The sequence below is a fragment of the Colletotrichum fructicola genome (genome assembly GCF_000319635.2).
Source record: "Colletotrichum fructicola Nara gc5 chromosome Unknown KSG_Nara_v1_contig08, whole genome shotgun sequence".
Lineage (NCBI taxonomy): Eukaryota > Fungi > Ascomycota > Sordariomycetes > Glomerellales > Glomerellaceae > Colletotrichum > Colletotrichum fructicola.
In genome coordinates, this window is record NW_027094058.1 from 3369981 (window position 1) to 3396851 (window position 26871).

The window sequence follows — 26871 nt, forward strand, 5'->3', positions numbered from 1 at the left end:
AGGCTATATCATCTGCTTTGAATTTTCTTTTTGTCGATAATGTCAGACAGATGCGTGTGTTTCTTCTGCGCTGTTCGTTTAACATAGCTTGGTATCGAAGAAAGGGAGGGACATAAATATAGTCTTAAGGTGCCTAGTCGCCCAGGTGTTTAGCATCCCGCCAAGCTTCCTCTCTTCAAGTGCAATGGGGCTTTCAAGATCAGGCTTATTGTTTTTCATACTCGCGGATACTTTGCAATCGTAGTCACTGACATACAGAGGCGAATGTGATCGGAGCGGTCAACCAGAAAAGTCCATGTCCGGGCCGCTCCGAGTAGCTCAACGGGGCACTCCGGCGTATCCACACTTGAGATGGCCTCTTCATCTCCTATTCGCGAAAGTGAGATCAACATCGAGAGAATCGACAGCTGCGCCTTATGAGACGACAAATCATACGGATTCAAATATTGATTACTCTGCCAAGGTATGTCGGTCCACATCATAACATGATGATTTTGGAGCCTCTCCATCCGTCCGAAAGCAAAATACTGAGCTGAGCGAGGCTTGACTCAACGCCGGCCGACTATTTCAACTGCCGAGCGGGGACCAGGCCCCGGCCGGCGAGCGGCAAAGTCCGTGACCCCGAAAACCTCCGCGCGGAGAAAACCCACCTTCCGCGATATATCTAAATACCATCGACGACAACGTCTCCGGCGAACATTTCCATAAGCACGCCAATTCAGCAATATTCAATCCCATTACCTTTCAACCAACAAAATTGACCGGAGCTCATCATACAACACCCGTTGACCAGCAAAGATGTTGAACGCTTCCATCTCCCACCGAAAGACACCGGGGAAAGACACCGCCCCCACCCAAACCGACACCCCCTTCTCCAACGACATCACCAAAACCACCATCCGCCAAGCCAACACCACCACCAAGAACCCGCGCCTCCAGCTCCCGAGTCCGCAGTGGTGGCTCCTCGCCATCCCCTCCTTCCTCATCTCCCTCCACGGCGCCCTCTTCTTCACGGGCCTCACCCCAGGCGACCCGCAAATCAAAGCCCGCATCCTCGCCTCTACGGGCGGCTGCGTCCACATATTCGGCTCCTTCATCGCCATGGGCCTTGGGCCGTTCCAGTTCCTCCCCTCACTGCGCCACGCGTACCCGACCTTCCACAAGTGGCTCGGCTGGGTGTACGCCGCGGCAGTGGCGGCTGGCGGCGTGGCGGCGTTCTATGTCACGTTCCATAGTCTCGCACTGCCATGGGGGCGGGTGGGGTTTGCAGCCCTGGCGTGCGCGTGGCTGGAGACGCTGCGGAGGAGCATTGTGGCGGTGAAGAGGGGTGATGTGAAGGGGCATATGGGCTGGATGACGAGGAACTTTGCGTGCACTTATGCGGCGGTCATGTTGAGGTGGCAGCTACCGTTAATGATTGTGGCCGGAATGGAGGTGAAGTTTGCGCTGTCGATTACGGGGTTCATCTCTTGGATTCCGAATTTGATTTTTGTTGAGTACTTCGTGTTGAGCTGAGGTAGAGGTGGAAGGGTTGTGCTGCCGAGAGTTGAGAGTGTGGCATCGCATCTTTTGCTCAGCCCGATGCTGAGTTTACTCCGCCTCAGCTATGTTGGTGGCTTTGCGGGAGTCCCGAGACTAGATATGGTTGAAAATAAACATAAAGCCGTAAGACCATAGTTTGAATCCGAATTGAAGACACCAGTTTGCGTTTCCGTTGGCTTGAGTCCCACTCAATGATTGTCAAGGCAGAGGCTAGTGGAGAACAGGAACGCATCTAATATAGCCGAGGAAGCTGAGCGCACAGATGCGAAACTGTAGTTTCCAGGTTGTTTAACAGTGGCCGGTAACACTTGTTATGGTACAAGTCTCAAGATCCTTTGTGGCATGCTTAACTCAACTCGTTTTGTCAGATTAGTTGGCTAGTTGACCAAGTGAACGCGACTGTCACCAGCATAGCTGTAGATGAGTCTACCTACCTAATGATGTGAATGATGACTGCCTGCCCAACGGGCTGATCAGACCGCATCAAAGTCATCAAAGTCTAATGTTGCGATCTTCTCTAGGCCAAAGTTACACGTCGCTGTTCCATATGCTCATTTCAATTCGAGTGGCACGAGAGTACCTAGACAAGAATATACCTACCTAGACAACCGGAAAATGATACATGATCAGTGAGCTTCTGTCTTCATATCCGACAGCTCGAGTTTTATCACATACCACTAGTTATGCACTTCCGACATCAACTTTAGCATCAAACCTAAAGATATATGATATCTTAACGACAGATCTATCCCAATTTCTGCCGAAATTAGCCACGGTCGTTTGGTGAAGTCTAAGTGCGCTCTTTGGTATCTTCCTGCGTGCTTGCCACGCCAGACTCCCGTTCTTCATCTACCAGATCATTCAACTCGCGATCTACGGCGTCATACTTCTGAAACTTCCACCAGAACAGCACCGAACAGGCTCCCATGACTCCCGCAATGACAGCGTAAACTACGACAAGATGAGGATCCCGCGAGACTGGGCTTAGCGCCATGGCCATTAGCGAGCCAAGGCACGCACTGAGCTGGACCATGGCCTGCACGATGCTCTTCATGTTCTTCGGAGCTTTGGAGTACGCGTACTCACTCGCTGTAACCAACCCAAAGATTTCGGCAATGGCTAGGGCCACGTAGACCGGAAGCTGCAACCAGACATTAACTCCGTTAGGAAGGCGTCCGCCGTCTGAAGCAGCGCATGCGCGAGGTGCGTCAAAGCAGGGTCCCGCATTATAGATCATCTTCTGCAGTCCTGCGGCATAGCCCATCCCGACGCCGCAGATGATAAAGGCCACTGCTATGCGAGCCATGGGGCCGAACGAGATGCGGCGTTTCGCCAGGAAGTTGTACAGTGCCTGGATGATGGGCCCAAAAATTACGCAGGCGACCCCGGCCATGGCTTGGAGCATGTCGTTCGGCACGCCGTGCAGCTGCATCTGCCCGGCTTGTGAGATGAGATTGTTGAACATTTGGGTGATGGCTAGATAGAAGAAGGCAAAACAGAAGCTGGGGGCTGGTTAGTATGTCAACAGAGGGATGGCGTCTTTGGGAACGAACATGACGCGGCATGCGAGAAGACCACGCCTCAACTCATCCACGAATTTGTCCCCCCACGAGACCGAGGGACCGTGAGCTTCCATCTGGTAGGACTGTTTGGCGTGGTCGAGATTGAAACCGTTTCGTGCTGCGATTGACATGACTTTGATGGCTTTGGGGAGATGGTTTTCCCCTGGCCGGATCTTGACTTTGCATCTTGCTGTCAACAGACGTCTTGGCTATCTTCAAGATGACCTACTTACCCAGCCGGGATTTAAAGATGAGCAAAAGACTGACCGCAGCCATCACAGATATAGCGGCCATGAGATATGCCGTCCAAAAGCCAAACTCCCTCTCCAGGAACGTGGCGGGGATGGACGAGAGGGAAGCGATGTTTGTGAACCTGAGGAAGAGAAGTTATTCAGCAAATTCAGAGTGCTACTCATCATCGGTGTCCTACCAATAAAAGGCATTGTAGAGGAATTGAAGTGTTCTGGTGCCGTCAACCACTGCAGGTAATCCATCTTTCTGCCGGACAAGTTGGGGAGGCTTCTGTTTGTATTGGTCGCCTAAGGCAGTCGTCAGTTGACTCCTCTTGCGTTGTTTCTCGACTACACATTGATGAAATCATCTCACCAATGAAAGGGGAGATGGTTGCTTTAGTAGCACCAACACCCAGTCCTATGAGTACCATGGCGATAATCAGGCCAGGCAGGCCTGCACCGTTGTCAAGGGAAGACGGTAAAGCTGACGCGAACATGACGAGCGAGCCGCAAAGAGACAAACTGGACTCCCGTCAGCTTCCTTGTAATTACGATTCGGTCTAGAAACATAAGGCGTGACTCACACAAGCCCAAGTAAGAGTGTTTCGTAGCGTCCAAGCCAGATGTCAGAGATGATTGCAAAGCAACTCGGCATTAGAAAGAGGAAAATGAAGAAGCCGTTGGATATCGCCGTGGCGGTTGACTGGCCGAGCCCGAGAGCTCCTGGCACTTGCTTAGAGTTTCTATCATTTTGCATGTAGTTTTCTAGACAGTCAGTGCTGGTTATTTTGCAGTCATGTTGAAAAGTCAAGGACAGTTCTTGAAAGGATGTGACTTACGCCATATGGAGACAAAGCAGTAATAGCTAAACCTCTCTGACGCACCAATCAGAGCGGCCACCCATGCTTCTGGTGGGAGTCTGTCGACAACGTGAGGGAGGTTCTCTATCTCGTCGTTCGCTGCATCACGGGGAACATGGTCGACAACTTGCGCTTCAGCTGACGGACTCGGCTGCGTCGTAATCCCCATGTTGGTAGTCTTGGTCCGCGACTGGCCATCGGATCATGAGCGAGCGATTTTTCTCTTGTCCTATGAACCTTTTTCCAGCTGATGAATCACTTCGCGACCAAGCCTGGCGTTGCTGAATTCGGCTCCAGATTAGTTCATGCTGCATCAGGGGCGGTCTGTCTCCGTGTTAATTGTACTGTGCATAGGCTGATGCCAAGGGAATGCCAACATTTGCCAAGCAGATGCCAAGCGACCAAAAGGAATAAACAACCTCAAACATGCTCACGGAAGGCCGAATGTAGAAGGAGGCGCCAACGGGCGACGAGACTCCGGAAAATACCACGTCAAGCTCCAAAGACAAATTGCTCACTAGCCATCTAGGCGACGAGAGAAGAATCAGTGATGTACTTAGTAAGATGGAACCAAAATGAATGACAACGAACGCCGGGACAAACAAGACAAGCAGCCATGGCGTCGAGTGACCAATCATCAACGTACCACATTGGGTTCAAGCAGGGGACCATCAAGCTGTTTGAGCTACGGAACGTCTCGACATGTCTGCAGTACCTCCTCCCGACGCTGAAGTCGTTGCCGCTCACCTTCTCCCTCCTGGACGTCGGCTGCGGCCCAGGTAGCATCACCCTCGACCTGGCGCGGCACTTCCCCCATGCCACAATCATTGGCGTCGACCAGAGCGCCGAGGTGACGGAGCGCAACCAAGCCAGCGTCGAGGCCCTCGGCCCAGGCACACGCGTGGAGTTCCGCCAGGGCGACATACTCCGCCCCGAGACGTTTCTCACGCCCGCCGAGATGGAGGCCAAGTTCGACGTCGTCCATGAACACACCACGCTCATCTGCATCCCCGAGAACGCCCCCGTGCTGAGGCAGATGCGGCTGCTCGCGAAGCCCAAGGGCGGCATCGTGGCGTGTCGCGACGGCGATACGCAGTCGCAGGTGCTGTGGCCGCCGTGTCCGGAGAACGCGGAGTTGCAGGAGCGCATTTACAGGATGAACGGGCTGGAGACGCAGACGGGGCGTCGGCTGATCCACAAGGCGCTAGAAGCCGGGTTCCGAAGGGATCAGATCACGGCGTCGGCAAGCGTGCTGTCGAATATCACGCCCGAGGAGAGGTTCGCGTATGCAGGGTCGATGCTGGATATTCTTGCTGACGAGAATTCTGAGTATCGTCGGGCGGCGGCCAAGTTTGGGTACACGGCGGAGCAGATTGATGTGCTCCGAGCGAATATGCAGCGGTTCATTGACGCCGAGGATGCTTGGAGACTGTTGATATGCACAGAAATCATCTGTCGGCTGGATGGGGGTGATAAGAACGGTCCAAGAAACACTTTAGCCTAGAGACTCAATGTCAATACATGCGCAAGAATTGTAATAAGCGATAGAACCAACACAAATATCAAATCAAAACCCCGTGTTTGGCTGCACAGTACCAGGGCCAACATGTGATGCCCGGGAAAACTTGCTCTTGTGGCGTTGGCCAAGCCATTCCAGGCCTGCAGACCCCCATGTCGGTATCATTCGATGGCAAGCTCCACGCTGGTATATAACACTTCTCGCATCTGCCTTGTTCGCATTCCACATTCCGCCTTGCAGCACCCTCCTCTTCAACACCAACAAGCTGGCGTGCAACGAGATGGCGCCCATATCACGTCTGTTTGCACCGGGTCTCGCCGTCGCCCTGTATGCCATCGGCGTCCACGCCGATGGGACCGGCCTCATCGGCTGGGGCAAGACTCTCTACGACCCAACGTGTTCTTTCGCTTGCCGCAATGTCATCAGAAAGCAAACTCTCGCCTGCACGCCCGTCGACTCGAGCGCGAACCACGGTACAGCCCACAATCCAGTGTCGACGCCGCCGAAATGCTTCGTCTCGGATCACGTCTTTCTGCGCACTATGGCGCTCTGCATCGACACCTACTGCCCGCTGAGCGAAAATCCGCCGATTGCCAAGCTGGAAGACTATTGGGCATTCCATCTCGGGACCGGTACACTGGGGAACTACAAATACACTCCTACCATGTCATACCAGGAGGCTCTGGCTGCTGCGCGCGAGGAAGAATCAAAGGCTGCTCAAAACACCAACTCTTCGTCTTCAGGCTCCGACAGTGGAGGACACACCAACCACCGCAGAGCTCCTCCAGTACGACTTGCGGTCCGCCATGGAGACATGGCAATGGACTCGGCCGACGGCCTGACAGTTTTCAATGTCTCCAGCCCCCTTCCCAAGGCAGCAGGCGGTTCCAAGCCTCTCAATACCACCAGCTTCGTCGGTCCCACTGAGTGGCAGCTTCAGTGGAACTACATGCACGACTTTGAGACAAACGAGGCAGGCCACTCGACGGTCACTATCGTCATCACTCTGGTCGCCGTCCTCCTCCCCGTCGCCCTCTCGGCGCTCCGCTTCATCCCAGGATTCACAAAGAACTTTGCCTGGACATACTGGCAGACTTTGCTGATTCATCCCGCCGCCTTCGGTCGCCGTCATCGCGAGCCTGTCGCCGGGATCGGCAACATTCCCACTCGCGGTCAAGCCATGTACATCTTCGTACTCAGCTTTCTCAACATCATCCTCTGGCTCGGCCCATACACCATTCACCAGCCACAGGCCAGCTTCACATCTCTGAAGATGCAGAGCATCAGCATCATCGGCAATCGCGCCGGTGTAATGGCCATGGGCAACTTTGTAGCGCTGTTTCTATTCGCCGCCCGCAACAATGTCCTGCTTTATCTGACAGACTGGAGCTACAGCACTTACTTACTGCTTCACCGCTGGCTAGCCTACTGGGCCATCTTCCACACCATCGTACACTCCTTTATGCTCCTCGCCAACTACATCCTTCAAGGCACCTACGAGGCCGAGATTGCCCGCGAGTACTGGATCTGGGGCATCGTCGGGACCGTCGCGGTGAGCGCCATCCTGCCCTTCTCGCTGCTGTGGGTGCGCCAGCGCTTCTACGAGTTCTTCCTCGCTTCTCACGTCATTTTGTCGATCCTCTTCATCGTCGGGTATTACTACCATATCTGGTACGTCTACGAGTACAACTGGGGCTACGAGATCTGGATCTTCGTCGCTGGCGGGATCTGGGGCGCCGACCGGCTCTTCCGTCTTGTTCGCACTTTCTGGCAGGGCCTCAGATGGGCCACCATTACCACGGTTGATGATGTCGATGGTGAATACATCCGAATCGAGGTGGAGGGGAAACGCCTCGATGGCGGGGTGGTTTACCTCGGATTTCCGACCCTCAGCTGGCGTTTCTGGGAGACACATCCGTTTTCTGTCGCATATTCCGGACTGAATGACGCCATTACTGAGTCGAGGACTCCAGAATTTCCAGTTTCGACTCCGGTCAGGGATGACAAGACGGAGCCCGAATCACCAACTGTTGAAGCTGACCCCGAAAAGGGCATCAACGCCCAACCAAACACAGTCACCACACCCGCACGAGGGAGCACAGATACCACAGTCTTTTATTCTCGCTCTCGCAGCGGTATGACGCGTGCCCTCGCTGCCAAGGCATCCCCTTCCACTCGCATTCGAGTCCTTCTCGAGGGCCCCTACGAACATTCAGGCCACGTCTCGGCACAAATCGCCCACTGCACCGATATGATCTGCATCGCCGGCGGCGTCGGAATTACTGCGTGCCTTCCCTTTGTCCGCAACCGCCCTGCTGCGGGTAGCACGTCGCTCTTCTGGTCCAGTCGCCACCAAGGCCTTATCACGGCTCTAGCACCAGCCCTTCACAGCCTCCCAAGCAGTGTCAAGGTTCAAACGAGCGTCGGGGAGAGGCTGAAGTTAGATGCCATCCTCACGAGGGAGATGACTGCTGTCTCTGGTGGTGCGCTGGCTGTTGTTGTCTGTGGCCCGCCCAGTATGGCGGATGATGTCCGCAGTAAGATTGTTGAAATCACGAGGAACGACGCAAGGAGCAGGCCCTATGTTTTGGTGGACGAAGCGTTTGCTTGGTAGACACAGTTTATATTTACAGAAGATATTCCCATTTTTGATTTCCGAAGGACTTCATTCGTCCATAAGTCTGTACGTAAACCGCTCCCTAATCTCACGATCCAGTCTCAAGCACTCCTTTCTTCCCTTCCTGCTCGCAACGATCACGTACCCGACGCACCACAACTCACTCGACTCCGGTCCCTGTACCACTTCGCCCTTCTCTTTCACAGTCTGATAATGCACAACATGGCGCTCAAGATCAGGGTTTGCCTCGAGGAACTCCTTCACCGCATCATCAGACCCCATAAATCCTGCCTTAGTAGGAGCAAGTACCGAGATGCCCAGCGTATACTGAGGGATGCTACACAGAAAAGGCTTTGAAAGCGCCCGCACTCGCGCATCTTCCTCCGAGCCGAGACTGAGCAGCAGCCGTATGGCGTAGTAATCGACGCCATGTGCGAGCAGGGCCGCCACGCAGTTGATGTACCCCGGCGGGCGCGCGTTAACCTCGTGCAAATAGCAAGACGGAGCTTCAGCAGATACATCTCCCCGTATGCGCAGATCTAGGACCCCGGCATCAGGGTCGACGGCATAGTACGCCCGCGACCCGCGGACCCTGGCCTCGCAGTGGAACACACCGGACTCGAACCCAAGACGCGCGATGCTTTTGGCCAGTGAGTTCCGCATCATGGCCCTCTCCTCGACAGGCAGCGCCGAGGGCACGTCCATGAGTGTCTCCATGAAGTTGGCAGCTTTGCTTTTGTCCACCCCTGGGATGTCGGCGGAGCAGGGGAAGTCGTCCGTCACATCACAGAAGAGCACTTCTCCGTTCAACACAATGAAGTTTGCGTCGATCTCTGGTCCGTCGATGTACGGCTCGATCACCACGCTCGTGCTCCGTGCCGCAGATGTAGCGTGTCGATCCGATGCGCGCTTCACAGCAGCCCGCAGCTCGCCCTCGTCGCGTACTTTGACTACGCAGTCGCTGTTCCAACCGGTGCAAGGCTTGACAATTAGGGGATAATTCAGTCCTTTCCCTTGCTCTGCCAGGACTGCGTCGAGCTCTTCCGCTGTTTGCAGCACAAATCCATCTTGCTCTCCACATGCAGCGGCCTCAATCTCCCGCGAGACACCCTTATTTCCCGCCCTGAAATATGCCGCAGAACTGGACGTGGGCAGTCCCAAAATCTCACAAGCCTGCGCGACGAGCGGCAGCCGCACGTCACTAATACACACGATGCCATTGACTGGATGCGGATACGCGCGCACGGCATCAACAACGCGCTGGGTGAGGCCGTCGTCTGCAGCGATGCTGATGGGAAGGAAGGCCTCGCGGTAGTGCGCGTGCGGGCCGGCGTCGTCTTCAAGCCAATGGCCAGGGTCGTCGAGGACGACGAGGGTGATGCCGAGGGCGCGGGCGGCTTGGTAGAATTGCCGGCTTGCTTCGATGTTGGCGCGGCCTTGGACCCAGAAAACGCGCTTTTGTGTGAGTTTCTGTGGGACTGTCCAGGGTATGGAGAGTCGCTTAGTGAGATCATCGTCTAGACGGGCGCGGATGGCTTGGAATGTGTCCTTGGGGTCGGTGGCGCGCGTAATTACGCCGCCGACTGAGCTTCGGAGCAGGGAGAGGAAGTCGTCTTTTGTGGTGACATTGATTGCTTGGTCTGGGCTTGTTGATGCTACGGAGTACAATGGGGCGAGGAAGCTCGTAATCTTGTGAGCATCCTCAAGGCCATGAAGTCTGTAGGAGAGGAAGTCCGGCCTGATGATCGTTCCAGCCTCCGTTGAGAAGAGTAGCCTCAGGAAGGTGGCACGGGAGAAATCTTGTTTGACGAGGCTTTGTAGTAGATCAGTGGCGAGATTCGTCTCATCCTGGTCGACTACGAAGTTCTTTTGGCCAGGCTCTTGCTGAGCCGTGAGCACAAGATCGAAGTGCCAGTATCTCTGTCCGTCGTGCGTAGTGGCAGTTCCTGAGCTTGGCCGAACGGCTTGTAGCGTCACTTCTGACCTCGATGTTAGTTCGGGGTGACAACAAAACCCAGAATATGTTGCTTACCTTGCCCATCATCTCCTCTGAGCATTAAACTCCACCCGAGGCTGGTCATTCTGCTTGTATGGTGTACTTGAGACGCCACCGACTTGCAGCAACAGCAACAATTCGGCGACGGCGTGAAGTAAAGACCGAGATTGCGACCTAATAGACTTCTTTTCCCGCATTCCATCAACAGCAGCCGGTACACCCTCATAAGACCACCCAGAAAATGACTCACTCCGGTCTCAGACCATCCCATCGGGACCAGGGGGCAAGTAAGGTTCGGCACGTGTACGCCAAAGGAGCTGTAAGATCCGTGAATGAGCAAGTTTAGTAATTGGCTCTGGGTGAGATTGGAACCGCCGAGACTTCTAGACGGGCTCTTGGCTCTTGGCACTGTGCTGCACTGTTACATCAGGGAAAGCCGAGGCTGCATGCCGAACGTCGTACTTCTATCCTGTTCGAGTTAGTGAAGATTGCACCATGTAAGCCGCTGGAGGATCTGGACTTGCGGTGATAGCCGCGGTTGCGATACATGAAGTCGATTACGTGACAGAGATGTGTTGAGATATGTAGCGTCTGGCCTTGCTGGCACATGGCTAGCACTGAAGCCCTCGTCAACTCTCCAATCCCAGAAAGACTCGGAAAACAAAGCTCATTTGTTCTTTTGAAAAATGTCTGCCCAGGACAACGTCTTCAGCGGGCCGAATTCAGTCGTCGACTACTTCGACCCCGACAAGAATCCGCCTCTTCCTTTGGTCGAGATCCCAGACCGTTTGAATCCGTTCAGAGAAGTTGGGGTCAGGATATATGCAAAGATGCTCACCTGTCTGCCCGCGCAGAATGTCAAGTCTCTGCCAGGTGCGTTGCCGTTTCCTGATTTTTGTACAGCCAGAAGGTAACACACGGAACTTATAGCCCTGAAAATGCTACGAGAAAAGCCCCAAGCCCAAGATCGGAAGATTGTCGAGGCAAGCTCTGGGTCGACTGTACTGTCTCTCGGCATCATTGCAAGGGTTCTCTGGGGAAATGAAGATGTGGACGCCTATGTGACGAACAAAAAGCCGCCAGAGTCGCTGAATCTGCTTCGTTTCTTTGGTATCCGACCGTGAGTTCCCATTTCAAGAGACAGGAGGCGAGAAGCTTTTTCTGACGTGGAATCTTCTCAGATGTCTCTACGGTGGCCTCGCGCAGCAAGAACCTACTGATCCCACAGGCATCATGTGCAGGCTACGGAGGCGGGCGGCGCAGGACGAGGATATGGTGTACCCCGGGCAGTATGACAATTCCAACGTACGACCTCCTGGCTTTCTAGTAGAATCCAAGAGCTGACGAGTACGAAGAATTGGAAAGCTCATGAGGAGTGGACAGGCCCTCAGATTTTCAAACAGCTGCCTCAAATCAACGTCCTTTGTTCCACTGTCGGTACCGGAGGTGAGGTCAGCCGATGCTATATTCTCTTTCAGTTGACGAATAGATTATCAGGCGTAATTACGGGCACGGGAGTATACCTAAAGTCCCGCAAGCCATCAGTCAAGGTCCTTGGGTTAGTCTACGCGTGTATGTGATGACTTAGCTCCCGGAAACTAACGATCAGCAAGCGTCTTCAACAAATTCGGGGATCCGACGCCAGGACCCAGACACTTCCACGGCTTCCATACCTCTGGCTTTCCATGGCAAGGCACAGTCGACAGTCGCATCGAAGTTTCATCAGTTGACTCGTACCGCATGTCCATGCGTCTCTCCCGAGAAGGACTCATCTGTGGCCCGTCGTCAGGGGAGGCACTTCACGGACTCCTCGAGTACATCGCCATGCTGAATCAAACGAACAACCTAGGACAGCTAAGAGACGGTAAAACAGGCGAGGTCTCATGCGTCTTCACTTGCAGCGATCTCCCGTACCAGTACCTGCCAATCTACAATCAAAAGCTCGGAGCGGGAGAGTTTCCTCCGATTGAGAATGAGGTTGGTCACAATCGCAGAGTACCTGTGTTGTCTAGCTAACATGAGCGTGACAGATACTCTTGCAATGCGACCAGAATCGACATGATGAGAGATGGATCTTGAATGCGCGGAAAGCGGCCAGCGTCATCTTTGGCACGGCGGAACTGCAGTCAGTCCAGAAAGATGCTCTCAGAGTCAGCATCGAAACAGTTGAGAAAGTCCCGGTTCAAGTCCCACCGAAGGGTCGCTCCTGGATTTCCTTCATCGTCAACCTCCTCTTCTCAGAAAAGCAGCGTGCTGATGTTAACTGCTGCTCGCACCATACCCGCAACTTGATCTCACCATCAGTCTTGGTCCTGGACCTTCGTAGCCCGTCCGCTTTCAAGGCTCAACACATACCGGGCTCGTCCTCGGTGCCCTTGGTCGGTCTGACGCCAGATCTGGCTGACGGTGACCTTTTTGGAGATGCGAAATCTGTTCACATGATATGCATGCAGATTCAAAAAGCAGTTGCCATACCTCATGTTGCTGGGTGGCTGCGTACTGCGAGAGAAAGTCAGAAGGCTGTTGTGTGTGTTTGTTACAATGGCGACGCAAGTGAACTTGCATCTTCAGCACTTCGTGCCCTTAACACTGAGGCCTTCAGCATTGATGGTGGTATGGAAGCACTCTGGCCTGAGCTGGAACGTCCGAAGCTAGCTTGAACATGTAACCCCAACCCTAACCCTAGTCGTGGGGAATGCGGTCTTTGGAGCGGCTGTCACCTAGTGAAAGTTTTGTGTTGAATTCCACTGGGGTGTATTTACGCTTCTAGTTTACCTTGGATGTTTCAAGTTCGTGCTCTGGTCCTGATGTAGAGGTCGTTGAGCTTATCTCGTTTTCCGAGAGGTGAAAAGGTTTCGACTTAAAATCAGACTTTCGGCTTCACAATCCGTCGTGCTACCGCTTGATCAAGAGTGCTAGTCTTCATAGCGGCTGGTAGAGCTCAAGCACAGCATTCAGTTGAGTTTCTCCCTTCCCAAATCGTTACGGCTTCAGGCTCCACGTAGGAATGTGTTCCAAAGAATATGCTTGACATACCCTTTGCGCACAACCATCAAGTGACGGTTTCAACATCTCCTGCTGATGTTCTTCTTGGAGGTCAACGTCAGGAGGATTACCCAAGCTTTCATAGATACGGGTTCTATCATAAACATAGGAATATTTCAATTGAGGACGGCAGATTTAGCTAGACTAGATATCTAAGATCGTTAGAGCATTTGTACTTTCCATTTCGGCAGTTAATTTCAATTAGCATTTAAACAAACCTCCGTGGTGCGATTCAGGATTTGAGATTGTAGCCTTTGTATTTTAGGGGTGAAAATGTTGTAAACTTCCGTATTGTGCGTTACCACCTATGAGACGCAGCAGCCTGAGGGCATTAGCACTAGGTAGGCAATACCTTCTCCAAGTTCCCATCTCTCATGCGTTCACGAAAACATATGCAAGGCCCGAAACAGCATCGGTCGTTGCGTTGAAGCACAAGGGCGCCATACGCGCCGCAAGAGGTTCATACGCGCAAAGGCACGCAGGTATGTCTAAGCGATTGATAGCTCAGACATGCTATACTTTCGGCATAGAGACTCTGCATGTGTCTTTTGCTATGCTACAGGAGAGGGAGAAGAGGGGTTACGGGGGATGGGAATAATTTTACCCTTACCCTTACCCTAACCCCCCGGTATAATCTACTATCAGAGTCGGCCCAGTCGGAAAGAAGAAATTGCCCTTTTTCGCGCGCTCGACTGTACAGTTTAAACACAAAAAGTCTCATAACACATTCACAGTGCGTCCGTCTGTTGAAGAGCTGTTTCAGATTCCCTGATTACTGATTATAACCTTACTACTAGTATGCCTGGTCTCCATCAACTATTTCTCAGACAGCATCATGCTTTACAACTCGCTGATTAATGGACTTCGTGTCATCCGGTTGTCACCTACCGGGTGGTTATTTCATTCTCGGCGTCATATAGTCAGTCAGCATCAGCGGACGCGGTCGGGGCCTCCTTCATTGAGTCGGTATGAGGTTGAGCAACCTACATCTCACTCGGGGCTTGAGAGCTACACATTGCGCAGAATTCCGTATGTATTTCATCAATCAGCATGAATTTCAACTCGCAGCTCTCTCCTCAAATTTTCTTCCTGCACCTAAGGCGACTTACACGGGGACCGCATGTCGTCAAACCAAGCTCGTGCCGATCCCCACCTCTGTGGCGCCACATCCGAAACCGGCGCTAGGGGTTCGATCAAGCTCTGAAATAAGCTTATTACCCATGCTCGTCCCGCGCCCCCACCGAAGCCACCCGATCTCACAAGCTCCACTGTGCACCACCCCCTGCAACATCCCCTGTCTGCGCTAAACCATGGCTGCCCCCACCAACTCATACGCCCCGTTCAAGGGTGTTGCCCCTGATCGCCGCCCACGCCCTCACCCCTCACCCCCTGAGGATGCCCTGTTCAGGTACCTTACGTACTGTGAAGTCACTGAAGTCGGAGTTCCTTTTTGAGGATGGCGGCCCACCACGGGTTGATCACCCCTGTCTTGGTGCGCCTCAGTGCCTCGCCACACATCGAGGGAGTCAGTCTGGGGCCGACGCGTCGGTTGTACTGGCAACGGGAGGGGCAGCTGAAGGGTTGGAGTGGTCTGATTGGATGTCGAGCGGATGGGTTCCCAACTACACACGTGATTGAGTCGAAATGGTAGTAGCCGGCCTATGGACATGACGACTCCATCGAAACATGGTTGAATAAGAACTTCATCTTTATGTGGTGTGCGAATGAGAAATCAAAGTTCCTGTCGATGGAAACAGCAATTCACGGGCAACCAAGGGCGCAAGCCGCGCACGTACAGAATTTAGAACTCTACGAGACAAGCACCCACCAAAGACAGAATCGTGGATCAAAAACGTCCATTTGTTATTTACAAGTATGAGGTAAAATGCAATGTACAAGTCCGAAGACAATAAATATAACGAAGAAGAAGCACATGCGGCCCGCAGCCTGCGCCGAATTGGCAACCACCATCTCATCCCCAAGACACCTCGACAAAATTCTTCCTTTTCTCTCAGTCTCCCCGCAGCTTCACGATCAAGATCTCACACTGCATCTACAAGCACTGGGAATACTACTCGCTTGATTTGGTGCAGGTCGACCCGGCCGCGCACGCAGTGGGGCCGGTGTACTCCGCGCCGCCGCACTGGGCCCACTTCGCAGCCGAGGCACCGGAGGCAGACTCAGCGACGGCGGAGGTGGCCGCGGGGGCAGCAGCGACGGAAGTAGACGACGCAACGGGCTCAGGGACCTCTTCCGCGACATCCTCCTTGACGGCGGATGCAGCAGACGCAGAAGCAGAAGCGGAAGCGGTGGCGGCGGGCGTCGTCGCAGAGGAGGCCTTCGTCCAGCCGCGGCTGCGCGAGAGCTCGTACCACCAGTTGCGGTACATCCAGCCGTCAAAGTCGGTGATCTCCATGGACGAGCCCGCGAGCATGATGAAGTTGGACACGCCGGTCGGGGTCCAGTCGTAGACTTTTTTTCGCGTCAGTAATCAATCCATCTTACGGAGAATCAAAAAAACTCACAATCATCCAGACCAAAGGTGTGTCCCATCTCATGCAGCAAGATGTGAATACTCTCAGAGTCCAGGTTGTTGATCATGTACTCCCGCCCAATCTGCTGTCCCCAATCATACCCGAACCCGCCCTCAAGCCCGTCCGTCAGCCACAAGCTGTGCTCGAACCGCCGGTCCGCCCCAGCCTTGCACCCGCTAAAGTCCCCATCAATATGCGCCGCGCGATCGCACTCCGTCGCGCACGCCGGAACACCATCGCCATCCTTGTACGTGGTATACACATCCAACCCGTCGGTGCTGCCCTCCAGCAGACTCGCGTCCTTGACCGCCCACGCAACCACATTCACATCCACCTTCGCAAACGGGAACCCGTCGTATCCGTACAGCCACTTAAACCACTTCTGGTACTGCGCCGCATACACGCTCGCGATCTTGCTGCGCTGCGCGGCCGTCACCGTCGCGGAGGAGTCCCAGCGCACGCAGATGTTGAGGCTGCCGTTGGTCGCGACCAGCTGGTCCCAGCCCCAGTACTTGTTGCCCGTGACGGCGCCGTCGTAGGTGGACTCGTAGTGCGCCCAGACCTCCTTCAGGGGCGCGGCGAGGGACGAGGGAGGGGAGAAGCCGGACTGGCGCTTGGTCGGGCGGTTGCGGGTCTGCGGGGAGAGGAGGCTGCGCGCGGCGGCGTGCGGGGCGGGGTGGTGGTTGGCGAGGGAGGACCAGACGGCCGGGTCGAGATCGGCTTTGGAGCGGGAGGGGGAGGGGTGGGCGAGGGTGGTGGCCGCGAGGGCGAGGAGGAGGGAGGAGGCGAGGGAGGGCATGGTCAATGAGTGTGGGGTAATGAGTGACTGGGTGAAAGGTTGCACGGGCAAAACGTGAGCCAGTCAGTTCTCCCGGTAGAGCGAAGAAAAAGAAGGCGGGTGGAGGGGTGCGAGAGAACGACGGACTCGGGTGCGCTTGACGGCGGGATATATATGAAGGCTGTCGAGCGTAGGCGAGTGAAGCCATTTTCGAGAGTTGCAGCGGGTCATCGCCAAGACGGTTTCTCGTGGGACAGCGTGAGTCCGACCTATGCTCGAATTGAAGACCGACTAGAACCGTTCATAGGTGGGTTTTCGCGTGTAAGTGAGGTGGGAGCCGGTAGCGCCATGCTGTGATTGGCCCGGACCAGGGTCGGCGGATTGAGAAAATTGCAGGACCGCCGCCGCCCTCGGATGCGGCCGATTCTGGGAGTTTGCGGATCCACACACGGCCGGGCCCCGGGGCTCGGCGTCGAGTATTGATTTGCGCCAAGGCGCTACGGGAGGCGTACCGAGCCCTGGGGTCGTGGGATGGGAAGGTCTCGCCTTTTTTACCGCGGGCTTATGTCATGATTGGGGACTGGTGTTTGTCCCTTTTGCGAATACTCGTGTTGGGGGTGACTTTTGAAATTAAACAGCGAGATGACAGCCCCCTTTTCTTCAATAGGTCCCGTGGCTCGGGTTGTGGGCTGAGGATCTGGACTGAATTTTGTTTGAAATGCATTCCACGGTGGAACACATCGTGAAGTGGCCCTGATGATTTCGGCTGAAAAGAATCCGCACTAAGCCCCTTCTCGAATGAATTTCGGCGGACACCATCCTCAAGCACATCACAGCGCAACCATCATTCCGCGTTCATCACACGATCCTCAAGCCCCGCATCAACAGTTGATCGTCCCGCCAAGCCTCTGATCTATGGTACGCTCAATCCTTGGCCAAGATACTTGACAGCAGACAAGCTCAAAACTCTCCGCAAACAACCACCTAACCATGATTCTCCAACGTCGCATTGCTCTAAGTCATTCCTCGAAGATTTCCTATAAACTAAAATGCAAACGCGAATGGGTGGCTTTCCTCCGGGACCGAGGTGGTGGGAACAAACACCAGCGTCATCTCGCTTACCGCAGAAATCATCGCACATTGTTTCCCCGTCAGAACGTGCCTCATTTCACTCCGTGGACTGCTGACTCGAAAATTCAGCATGCGACAAAAGTTCACAAAGTTCGAATAGACTTTTGTGAATTAAACACAAAACACATGCATGAAAATAAGCTTGAATCGGAACTGAAACTAAAAACCGCTTCCCGACCCACCCTACCGCCGATCCCAAATCGCAGCAGCAAAACCAAACCCAAAAAAAGCAGAGCAAATATCACCACCAACCACCACCATCTAATCCTTCACAACCCAAAGACAAACAACCGGCTTCCCCCCAGGCTGCCCCGTCCTCGTCCCATCCCACCCGACATCCTTCAAACACTTCTTCATCATATCCTTATCGTCTCCGGCAAAGCACAAACCCTTGTACCACTTCCCGTTCCCCGCCTGCACGATCTCGTAGCACTTGTTCTTCTTGGGCACGGGGTTCGTCGCGCCAAAGCCCTTGAGCAGCTCCGCCAGGGGCGTGTTGACGGGCACGTGGAACGCCGCGAACTGGATGCGCGCGTTGGCCGGCAGCTGCCACGGCGGCGTGGTGCTGCGGAACACGTGGATCTTGGTGTGCGCGGCGGGAAAGAAGTAGTTGTACCCCGGCTCGCAGCCGGTGCCACCTGTCGAGTTGGAGAGGTGCGCGGCCGGGTTGCGCGGGTCGAGCGCCGGGAGGCCGGAAGTGGTGGTGCGTGCGTAGGGGTGGGATTGGCCGGAGGGCTGGAGGGGGTAGGTTGTGTAGCCGCCGGGCGGGGGCGCGGGGGGGGTGGACCAGGAGTAGGATGTCGCGCCGGGGTAGGGCGAGACCGGGGATTGGTAGTAGTACTGGGAGGGCTGGTAGGGGTAGCCATAGGAGGCGGAGGTCCAGCCTGGGTGGGGGATGTAGGGCTCGCCGTAGCGGGGGAGCTGGTAGCCGGTGTTGGGGCCCCAGGGGGGACGGCGGGCGTCGGCGTCGGGGCCGTTGACGGGGTTCGACATCGTGTTAGAAGGGTTGGTGATGCGGTTGCCAGGTGTTTACCCAGTTGTTGATGCGGGGGTCGTACTGTGTGATCCAGTGGCCGGGGACAGGTCCTGCGAGGGTTGGGTCCCAGAGGCGGTGGTTGTGAGTTGAAGCGGAAGTGTTGAAACGGAGGCTGTTGGAGAACCGGGCAGTCAACTCTTGTTCTGCGGATGAGCCTGTGAAGGGTGTAAGCTGGCAATTTATAAGATAGAAATATGTTTGCAAGCACGCGGTGAATAAGTCTGCGTAGGTGGCAGTGACTCACCCGAGTCAGACGACGAGACTGATTGCGAATCTGTCTGGTCGCCGCGTGTGTCGCGCTGAAAGGCAAAGATTTCGGTGCTCCAGACGGGGTTGTTGTCCGGGTCGTAAAAGGTCCCGACGATGAGCCAGCCCCAGTGCGGAGGATCGCGCGAGCAGATGTAGTACTGGCCGATGATTAACTTGGTTGCTGGGTACGGGAGGTACTCTGGCTCCTCTTCGGAGGAGTGTTGAGAAGCCACGGTGACAGATGATGAGGTGATGAGGTAAATGAAAGTTGAAACTGGGCAGCTGGAAAAGAGGCTTTTGTGTGATGATGATATTGGCATGTTTGCGACAGAAGCGGCCGATGACGACAAATTTATAACAGTCTCGGGGTAAAGCTGGGTGAGTGAATCATTGACGTCCAGAAAGGTATGTGTGATTGAGAGTGACGAGGAAGCTGGATCTCTATGAGACTAAAGGTCATTCGCGGGCGTGACATGCCGTACGTCGCTTGATTCGGCAGCATTGTAACGAGATGAATACGCAGCTGACGTGCATGTCGATGAATCACTCCGAGTGGACGTATCCTTCAAGGTGCACAACTGAGCCGTCCGCAACAATTCAGTCGCAAACTCGACTTGCATGAGATTCGCTCTGAGTCCATGCTTGGGTGATTGTGATGTATTGCTATGCTTGGGTGGTGTGGCGCGAAAGTGGCGCTCAGTCTGTGGCTGACGCCGACGTCAAATTCCTCTTGGTGTGTCCTGTCCGTCCGCCAATAAGAAGCTGTCCCCAGCCCAGCTCCCAAGTCTCCACCTTGCCATTTTTGATTGGCAATCTCGCTCTGAAGTCGCGATCTTCATCAAACGTGTTGATGCAGTGGCGTTTTCTCGAACGCCCTGCGAATTTGGCGAATGATTTTCCGTCGCTGTTCCATCTCCCAGTGGTTCCATGTCTGTGGTGTGGTGGTGACCAGTAGCAGAAAACTGCCTCCTCTAAATCGTGAACCCGTCGGACAACTCGACTGCTTCAACGGTGGGGCGGAGTCGACATGGGGTGCCTCCGGCATTCCCGCGTTGCTCTCAGCAGTCCTCCAAACCGCCGCTGCGCTCTGCCCTCAGCCCATCCAGCTCATCGTGCTCGTGTAAACTTCCTCTCCATGACCACCGCTCAATCCTCCACCTCGACATCCTCCTCAACAACCCTCACCCCGCCCGCCTTCTTCAGCTCCTCCACCTCCCGCCGCACCATCTTCCGCCTCTCCACCTCCGTGACCAAGCCCTTGAGGTAGACCTCCGCCTGCACCGTCGCGCTGTAGCTCATCGCCGTCCAGCTCCACATGTTCCTTCTCTCCGCATCCGCGCCCGCGGCCAGCAGCGTCCTCAGCACCAACAGGTTCCCGTTCCCGCTCGCAAAGTGCAGCGCCGTGTTGCCGTCCAGATCCGCCCTCATCACCGCGTCGCGCGCGCCGCCGGGGACGTAGGTCAGCAGGATCTGCAGCACCGTGTCGTGGCCGCCGCGGGAAGCCTCCATGATGGCGTCGCGCCAGCGGATGTCGCGGCGCAGGATGACGTGTGGGGTGCGCTCGCAGAGGAAGTGGACGACGTCGGTGTGGCCGGCGGCGGCGGCGAGCATGAGGGCGGTCTGGTGCGACTCGTTGAGGGCCGGGTCGGGATCTTCGTGGCCGGCGTCGAGGAGGACGCGGCAGATGGGCAGGTGGCCGAGGGAGGCGGCGAGGTGGAGGTTCGAGTTGGAGAGGCCGAGCGGGGAGGAGTCGGGGTTGTGGAGGAGACCTGGGTGCGATTTGAGGATGCGCTTGACGAGGAGGGGGTCGTTGGCCGTGATGGCGCGGCGGACGCGGAGGGAGGGCTCGATCCTGGGGGGTGGCGGTTAGCTGGTGTTACGTCACTGACGGATGTGGGGAATTGCGTACATGGTTGTGATGGAGTGGTCTAGCAAGAGTGTGGGAGTGTGGTGTTGGAAGTTGTGACCGTAGGCATCGCTGTCGGGAAGAGAAAAACGAAGGGCGTCGCGATGGTGGTGGGCGGGAAGGAGAAAGGATGGCAGGTCAGAGTTGGGATGAAAGCGAGAAATTGGGTTGGTGACAGACAGGAGCTGAACTTAGCTGCGGCGGGCGTGGGAAGCCCCCTGAAAACGGCAGGGATGGCCAAGGGGCAGCGGCAACCAGGTCGTATTAGCGGGGGAAGGCGGGGGCTTTTTGGGAGGTCAGCGTCACTGCCCCTCGGTCGCCGGGCTCACCTTGATCGATTCGGTGAGGACCGTGCACACCGAACTGGTGAATGATGAAATGCTGAATTGAATTTGATCTGATGCATTTGACAAGACTAAATTTGGAACTTCTGGATAGTTGTGTTTGGTTTTTTTCTCCTCGTTTTGGTCGTGAGCTTTTTACCTACTTCATTTCAAACTTATTCAATACTTCACGCAGCATCATGATGTGGCTGTTGTGGCAGCGCATTGTGGCTGAAGCAAGCCTAATCAACCAGAAACCCAGTTGATGGAATCTCAATGCCGTTATCAATACGCTTCGTCTATCTAACTCTAGACTTTTTATTCATCCAAATCAAAATCATCTTCACGCAGCAGCCGCATACGGCGTGCCAAAGGGCTGCAGCGTCGTCCCCTCAATGTCAATGTACCCATACTTGGAGCCATCGCTGTTCTCCGCCATGCCCTGCGCCCACTTCTGCAGCGACTTCTCAAACACCTCCTTGTACTTTTCCTGGCTGACATCCAGCGGCTCCTTGTCCTTGCCCACCAGCCGGATCCTGCATCCTCATTAGCAATCCCATCTTCACAAATCAGACGGAAGAAACTTACTGCGTGCCAGCCAACATATTCGTCAGCCCGAAATCATCCTCCCCAAGCAGCGTCTGCACCGAGCTCCCCGCCTTGCCCTCGATGATCTTCTTCGGCAGATCGAACTCGTTGCACACCGGCCGCGCCAGACCCACCCCGTGCACCGTCTCCAGCGCCTTCACCATCGCGGCCACCGTCCGCAGCCCGCCCGTAACATACACCCGCGTCTTGTTCAGCTTGCCCACAATCTGCTCCGCAAACTCCAAAAAGAAGGCCTCGCGCTTCTTCGTCGACTCGCGCTTGTGCTCGAAAGCCAGCGACTGGTACGTCCCGCCCGACAGCTCCACAAAATCAAACTTGTGCTCCTCCAGCAGCGCGCACAGCTCGCTGCAGTCCTCCGTCGAGAACCCGCCCTCCTGGAACTCGACCGAGTTGACCTTGATCCCGATGCTGAAGCTGGGGTCCGTCACGCGCTCACGAATAGCGGCGGCAATCTCCAAAATGATCTGCGCGCGGTTGGCGAGCGACCCGCCGTACTTGTCCGTGCGCTTGTTCGTCGTCGGCGAGAGGAACTGCGCGAGCAGATAGCCATGCGCGCCGTGCAACTGCACACCGTCGAAACCAGCTTTGTAGCAATACTCCGCCGCGTGCGCGAACCCGCCGATAACCTTTTCAAAGTCCTCCGGGCCCATCGCGCGCGGCTTGCCAAAGGTCATCCCCATCACCTCGCCCTCGAGCTGCACGTCGCTCGCGGAGATGGGGTGCGGGTTGATGTTGCTCGCGACCTGGCGGCCGGGGTGGCTCAGCTGCGCGTGGACCAGGCTGCCGTGCTTCTTCGCGGCCTCGGCGACGCTGCGGAAGCCCTCGAAGCGCGCGCCGGAGAAGGGCGCCGCGGGCGGGATGATGGGGTTGCCGGCGGCCTCGAGCTGGTCGTAGTCGATCATGACGTTGCCGGTGAGGATGAGGCCGGAGCCGCCCTCGCCCCAGCGGCGGTAGACGTTGACGAGCTCCGGGGTGGGGACGCCGCGGGCGGAGGGGTTGGCGGGGTCCCAGGTCGAGAGGCGCTCGGTCATGGCGCCCTTGAGGAAGCGGTTGGGGGCCGTTTTGCCCGAGAAGGGCAGCGGGAGGGGCGCCGCGAGGGGGGAGGGGTCGACGGCCTCGGCGGGGTATCGTGTCGGCGACATTGTGGTATTACAGTCTAATTTCGATGCGTGTCTAAGTTTGTTTAGAAAGAGTCGGGAGCATGAGAGAGAGAATGAGCGGTCTGGGAGGTTTTATGTCCAGCTGCGATGGAAGCCCAGTTAATTCCACATCCCCTGAGGCAGAGCGGAGCAACTGACGTGCCATGCTTTGAAACCGCCCACGATGCTTTGTAATGGATTTTCGAACCCTCCCCCTCCCACGCCACCATGAGTGCATTACATTCTTTAGCGTTGGAGACCAGACGGGGGTGGCCCTTCTAGACGGCGGTCGGGTGCGAAGTGCGGCCCGGCAGCGTCTGCCTTAGCGCCGTGCCCGCTCGGCATTCGGAGGGTGCTTCTCGGGGTTGCTCATTGGCTCAGGCGAAGCAAACACCGAACTGAGAGGAACCCACATCTGCCGTGGACGTCCGTGGAAAGGACAGTAGCGATGCTGGATTCTTGCAGAATCGCATCGGGCCTCGGCAGCTGGTGTGGAACTGACAAATCGGAGCGGTGATTGGCGAACTGGAGGGGAGTCGTGTGCGTCATGGTGTGGGGGGCCCCTGTTGCTGCCTGCGGTGAGTGACTGCAGTGGGATGCACCAAGCTTTCCCGCCCGTGAGATTTCTAATCTGACGACCGCGGGCTCGGGGATCTATCCGGCTGATGGGCTCGGGATTTTAGTTGATGCGCCTTAGGAGGTTTCGCCTTAGGGCTTGTTTTATTTCTTAATGGTCTTGACTGTTGAAGGAACGAGCAAAAAGATGCGCCGAGGGGGAATCGAACCCCCGGCTCCCCGACGCTGCTAGATGGCAACGCAGAATTTTACCACTAAACCATCGGCGCGGTATATCACTGGAATCCCATTGCGGGTCGTTGACGCACGCTCCTGGCGGCGAAGCGGCTCAAGTCGCTGTCCTGCACTGAACATCGTGAAAATCCCAGCAGAGATCCATTGGCGGGATCAAAATCGCATGCACTTTTGCTCAAAGATACATCAGACGAATCTGATTCAAGAACTTCAAATTTTGACATTTTAATCCCGGCATATCTAAGCCCACTTGACCGCCACATTCCACACCCGCCTCCCCCTCATATCCAGCGCCTTCTCCGTCGCACCACTTACACCCCTCTCCTCGCCCACGGGCAACACCACGTCGACGCACTTCTCAGCCCACAGCGGCTTCCACTTCGCCCCGTCGCCCGCGAAAACCTCGCCCCGCACCGCAACCTTAATCTCGTCGCCGACAATCTCGTACGTGACGGTGAACTTGTATTCAGCAGGCTGCTCGCGGCTGATACCATCATCCTCAAACCACGCATCCTCAAACACGACGCCCTTGACGTTCTCGTCGGACACGCTCTCCGCCGTGCCGTCGCCGCGCTGCACGGGCGGCGGGAAGATCTCCACGCCGCGCCAGTCGTCCTTCGCCGTGCCGGGGAACTCCGGGTCCTCGGCCGCCGCCGCCGTTGTCGGGAGGGGTTTGCCCACCGGCACGGCGCCGCCGATGCGCGCGAGGACGGGGATGGAGGCGTACCACGGCGCGAGCACGGTGTGCCACTCGCCCGCGGCGAAGTGCTCGTACGGCGCGTTCGTGTTGAGGAACCCGAAATCCTGCGCGGCGACGCCCTTCTTGGGGAGATACACCCTCGCGGAGTCGGCGCCGGGCTCGTACACGCCGCCGATGAGGAGCGTGTCGCCGAACCAGTACTGCGTGTCGCCGGCCTTGACGGCGGGCGTCCACACCTCCGGGTCGGCCTCGTAGCCCCAGCCGGTCCAGCGCTGCGGCGGCACCGCGGTGGCGTGCGCGCGCAGGTTGAGGGAGTAAGTGTAGGGCACGAGCTCGTAGCGGCGCTTGACGGCGGCGCGGATGGTCGGGGTGGCGGCGGGGTACATCCACGGCTCGATGACGCCGCCGACGAGGTTGTCTTCGTCCGAGGTCTTGAAGCAGTTGATGGCGAAGCGGGGCGAGTGCACGCCGAGCTGGATCCAGCGGACGAGGTGTTCCGGCGTAGGCTGCGGGCCCTCGAAGCCGCCGATGTCGTGGCCGTAGCAGTGAAGGAGGGAGAAGGAGGCGTTGAGGGCGAGGGAGTTGCCGCCCTTCATCGACGCCCAGGCGGTGACGTTGTCGCCGGACCAGGAGCTGCCGCAGTACTTCATGGTACCGGCGGTGGCGCTGCGGGTGAGGACGAGGGGCCGCTCGTCGGGCTTGCCCTCGATGGTGGCGTCGTGGGAGGCCTTGCCCATGAGCTCGGTGTGGATGGCGCGGCCCCAGATGCCGACGTCCTTGCGGTCGAGGCCGGCGGGGATGGGGACGAGGTCGGTCTTCTCGAGGGCGCACTGCCACTGGTCGTCGGGGACGGTGTACTCGTTGTTGTCGTTCCACATGACGTCGATGCCGACCTTCTTGAGGCCGACGACGCCGTCGTACCACCACTGGTAGCCGGCGTTGCTGGTGAAGTCGATGTGGCTGCCCTCGCCGCTCTCGCCGCCGCCGGCGCTCCAGAGGCGGGTGACGGCGGTCCTGCCGGTCTTGGGGTCCTTGAAGAAGGCGCCGGCCTCGGAGAGCTTCTTGTACTCGGGGTGGGTGGCGAGGACGTAGGGCTTGATGTTGGCGAGCAGGCGGACGCCGTGGGCGTGGGCCTCCTTGGTGAAGGCGCGCGGGTCGGGGAAGCGGTGGCGGTTCCAGGTGAAGACGTTGCGGGTCCTGGGCTCGACCTCGGCGACGGTGTAGCCGGAGCTCATCTGGAAGGCGGTGCAGGGGATGTCGTGCTTCTCGCAGTTTGCGATGAAGCCCATGATGCAGTCGTGGGCGCGGGGGGTGTCCTCCATGCTGTACTTCATGCCGCCGCCGATGTAGCCCATCATGTAGCGGGGCACGCGCAGGGGGAAGCCGACGAGCTCGGCGTAGGAGCGGACGACGTCGGCGACGGTCTGGCCGACGATGATGTACTCCTCGAGGCCGCCGTGGGCCTGGCGGTGGACCTTGTAGGCGCCCCACATGCCGTCGAGCTCGGAGCCGATGGACCATGTGGAGCGGGAGTGGGCGGTGGAGAAGATGCCGACGGCGCCGGCGTCCTGGGTGACGTTGATGAGGAGGGGGATGTGCTTGTAGAGCGGGTCGGTGCGGTAGGCGTCGTAGCCGAAGGTGTCGGAGGCGGAGATGGTGAAGCCGCGGCCGGAGAGGTCCATGGGGGCGGCCTTCTCGCCGAGGCCGACGTGGAGGGTGCCCTTCTTGTAGACGGAGTAGTGGGCGACGCCGGCGCCATCGGCGGAGTAGGAGCGGAAGGGGAGGTCCTGGTGGAGGGGTTTCTTAGTGGTGGCATCCTTGAGGTCGATGGACAGGATGGGCGCGTTGGACCACTCGATGGAGGCCTTTGCGGCGGAGGTGGTGAAGGAGCGGGAGGTCTTGTCCGATGTTGAGGCGACGTCCTTGGGGCAGGAGTCTGGGCTTGGGCGCTGGGCGCTGGCGAAGGGGGGGATCGGGCGCGAGGCGGAGGAGTAGGTGGTGCGGAAGACGTTCGGGCGGACGACCTCGAATGTGAAGGTGAAGGGCTCGATCTCGGCGTCGGAGGACTGCAGCTTCAGCGAGGCCGGGGCGAAGGCGGCGCCCTGTGCGGCCTCTTGCGGCGCGTACTTTACTGGTGTTCTCTCGTTTTGGAGGAGCATTTTGGAATGTGTGATTTGGGTCAAGAGGCTGCAAGCTCAAAGACAGACGTCAATGTCTTGGTGCGTGATGCTTTTATTGTCGAGGAGGGGGAGGGGTAGTGGGGTGCTGCACGCGCATTGGCG

General features: G+C 56.7%; 10 protein-coding genes across 10 annotated transcripts; 4 read left to right on the forward strand and 6 right to left on the reverse strand.

The window, feature by feature from the left end:
- Positions 1–798: 798 nt before the first annotated feature.
- Positions 799–1515, forward strand: CGGC5_v014009 (uncharacterized protein; the record flags this gene model as incomplete). Its single annotated transcript, XM_032026661.1, has 1 exon — positions 799–1515. The coding sequence occupies one exon, from the start codon at positions 799–801 to the stop codon at positions 1513–1515; it is 717 nt and encodes a 238-aa protein (XP_031876891.1).
- Positions 1516–2332: 817 nt separating this feature from the next.
- ptr2-1 (putative peptide transporter ptr2) lies at positions 2333–4366 on the reverse strand (the record flags this gene model as incomplete). Its single annotated transcript, XM_032026662.2, has 7 exons — positions 2333–3044; positions 3096–3282; positions 3338–3477; positions 3535–3643; positions 3711–3859; positions 3922–4102; positions 4177–4366. 7 exons carry the CDS (start codon positions 4364–4366, stop codon positions 2333–2335), a joined length of 1668 nt encoding a protein of 555 aa, XP_031876892.2.
- Positions 4367–4813: 447 nt separating this feature from the next.
- Positions 4814–5701, forward strand: CGGC5_v014011 (putative methyltransferase; the record flags this gene model as incomplete). The annotated part of the gene is made up of 1 exon (XM_032026663.1): positions 4814–5701. The coding sequence occupies one exon, from the start codon at positions 4814–4816 to the stop codon at positions 5699–5701; it is 888 nt and encodes a 295-aa protein (XP_031876898.1).
- Positions 5702–5996: 295 nt separating this feature from the next.
- freB-3 (Ferric/cupric reductase transmembrane component B) lies at positions 5997–8330 on the forward strand (the record flags this gene model as incomplete). Its single annotated transcript, XM_032026664.1, has 1 exon — positions 5997–8330. The coding sequence occupies one exon, from the start codon at positions 5997–5999 to the stop codon at positions 8328–8330; it is 2334 nt and encodes a 777-aa protein (XP_031876899.1).
- A 51-nt stretch (positions 8331–8381) lies between these two features.
- Positions 8382–10414, reverse strand: fmpC (Fumipyrrole biosynthesis protein C; the record flags this gene model as incomplete). The annotated part of the gene is made up of 2 exons (XM_032026666.1): positions 8382–10312; positions 10366–10414. The coding sequence occupies 2 exons, from the start codon at positions 10412–10414 to the stop codon at positions 8382–8384; spliced, it is 1980 nt and encodes a 659-aa protein (XP_031876885.1).
- A 601-nt stretch (positions 10415–11015) lies between these two features.
- sbnA (putative siderophore biosynthesis protein SbnA) lies at positions 11016–12989 on the forward strand (the record flags this gene model as incomplete). The annotated part of the gene is made up of 7 exons (XM_032026667.1): positions 11016–11202; positions 11260–11449; positions 11511–11634; positions 11685–11775; positions 11827–11887; positions 11943–12306; positions 12360–12989. The coding sequence occupies 7 exons, from the start codon at positions 11016–11018 to the stop codon at positions 12987–12989; spliced, it is 1647 nt and encodes a 548-aa protein (XP_031876875.1).
- A 2456-nt stretch (positions 12990–15445) lies between these two features.
- On the reverse strand, positions 15446–16707 carry CGGC5_v014015 (uncharacterized protein; the record flags this gene model as incomplete). Its single annotated transcript, XM_032026668.1, has 2 exons — positions 15446–15846; positions 15900–16707. The coding sequence occupies 2 exons, from the start codon at positions 16705–16707 to the stop codon at positions 15446–15448; spliced, it is 1209 nt and encodes a 402-aa protein (XP_031876884.1).
- A 1371-nt stretch (positions 16708–18078) lies between these two features.
- On the reverse strand, positions 18079–19422 carry CGGC5_v014016 (uncharacterized protein; the record flags this gene model as incomplete). Its single annotated transcript, XM_032026669.1, has 3 exons — positions 18079–18738; positions 18851–19008; positions 19098–19422. 3 exons carry the CDS (start codon positions 19420–19422, stop codon positions 18079–18081), a joined length of 1143 nt encoding a protein of 380 aa, XP_031876874.1.
- An 826-nt stretch (positions 19423–20248) lies between these two features.
- Positions 20249–23082, reverse strand: nadA-1 (NADH-dependent flavin oxidoreductase nadA; the record flags this gene model as incomplete). The annotated part of the gene is made up of 4 exons (XM_032026670.1): positions 20249–20954; positions 21012–21080; positions 21694–21867; positions 21920–23082. 4 exons carry the CDS (start codon positions 23080–23082, stop codon positions 20249–20251), a joined length of 2112 nt encoding a protein of 703 aa, XP_031876873.1.
- Positions 23083–24129: 1047 nt separating this feature from the next.
- On the reverse strand, positions 24130–26748 carry GANC (Neutral alpha-glucosidase C; the record flags this gene model as incomplete). Its single annotated transcript, XM_032026671.1, has 1 exon — positions 24130–26748. The coding sequence occupies one exon, from the start codon at positions 26746–26748 to the stop codon at positions 24130–24132; it is 2619 nt and encodes an 872-aa protein (XP_031876883.1).
- Between the last annotated feature and the right edge of the window lie 123 nt (positions 26749–26871).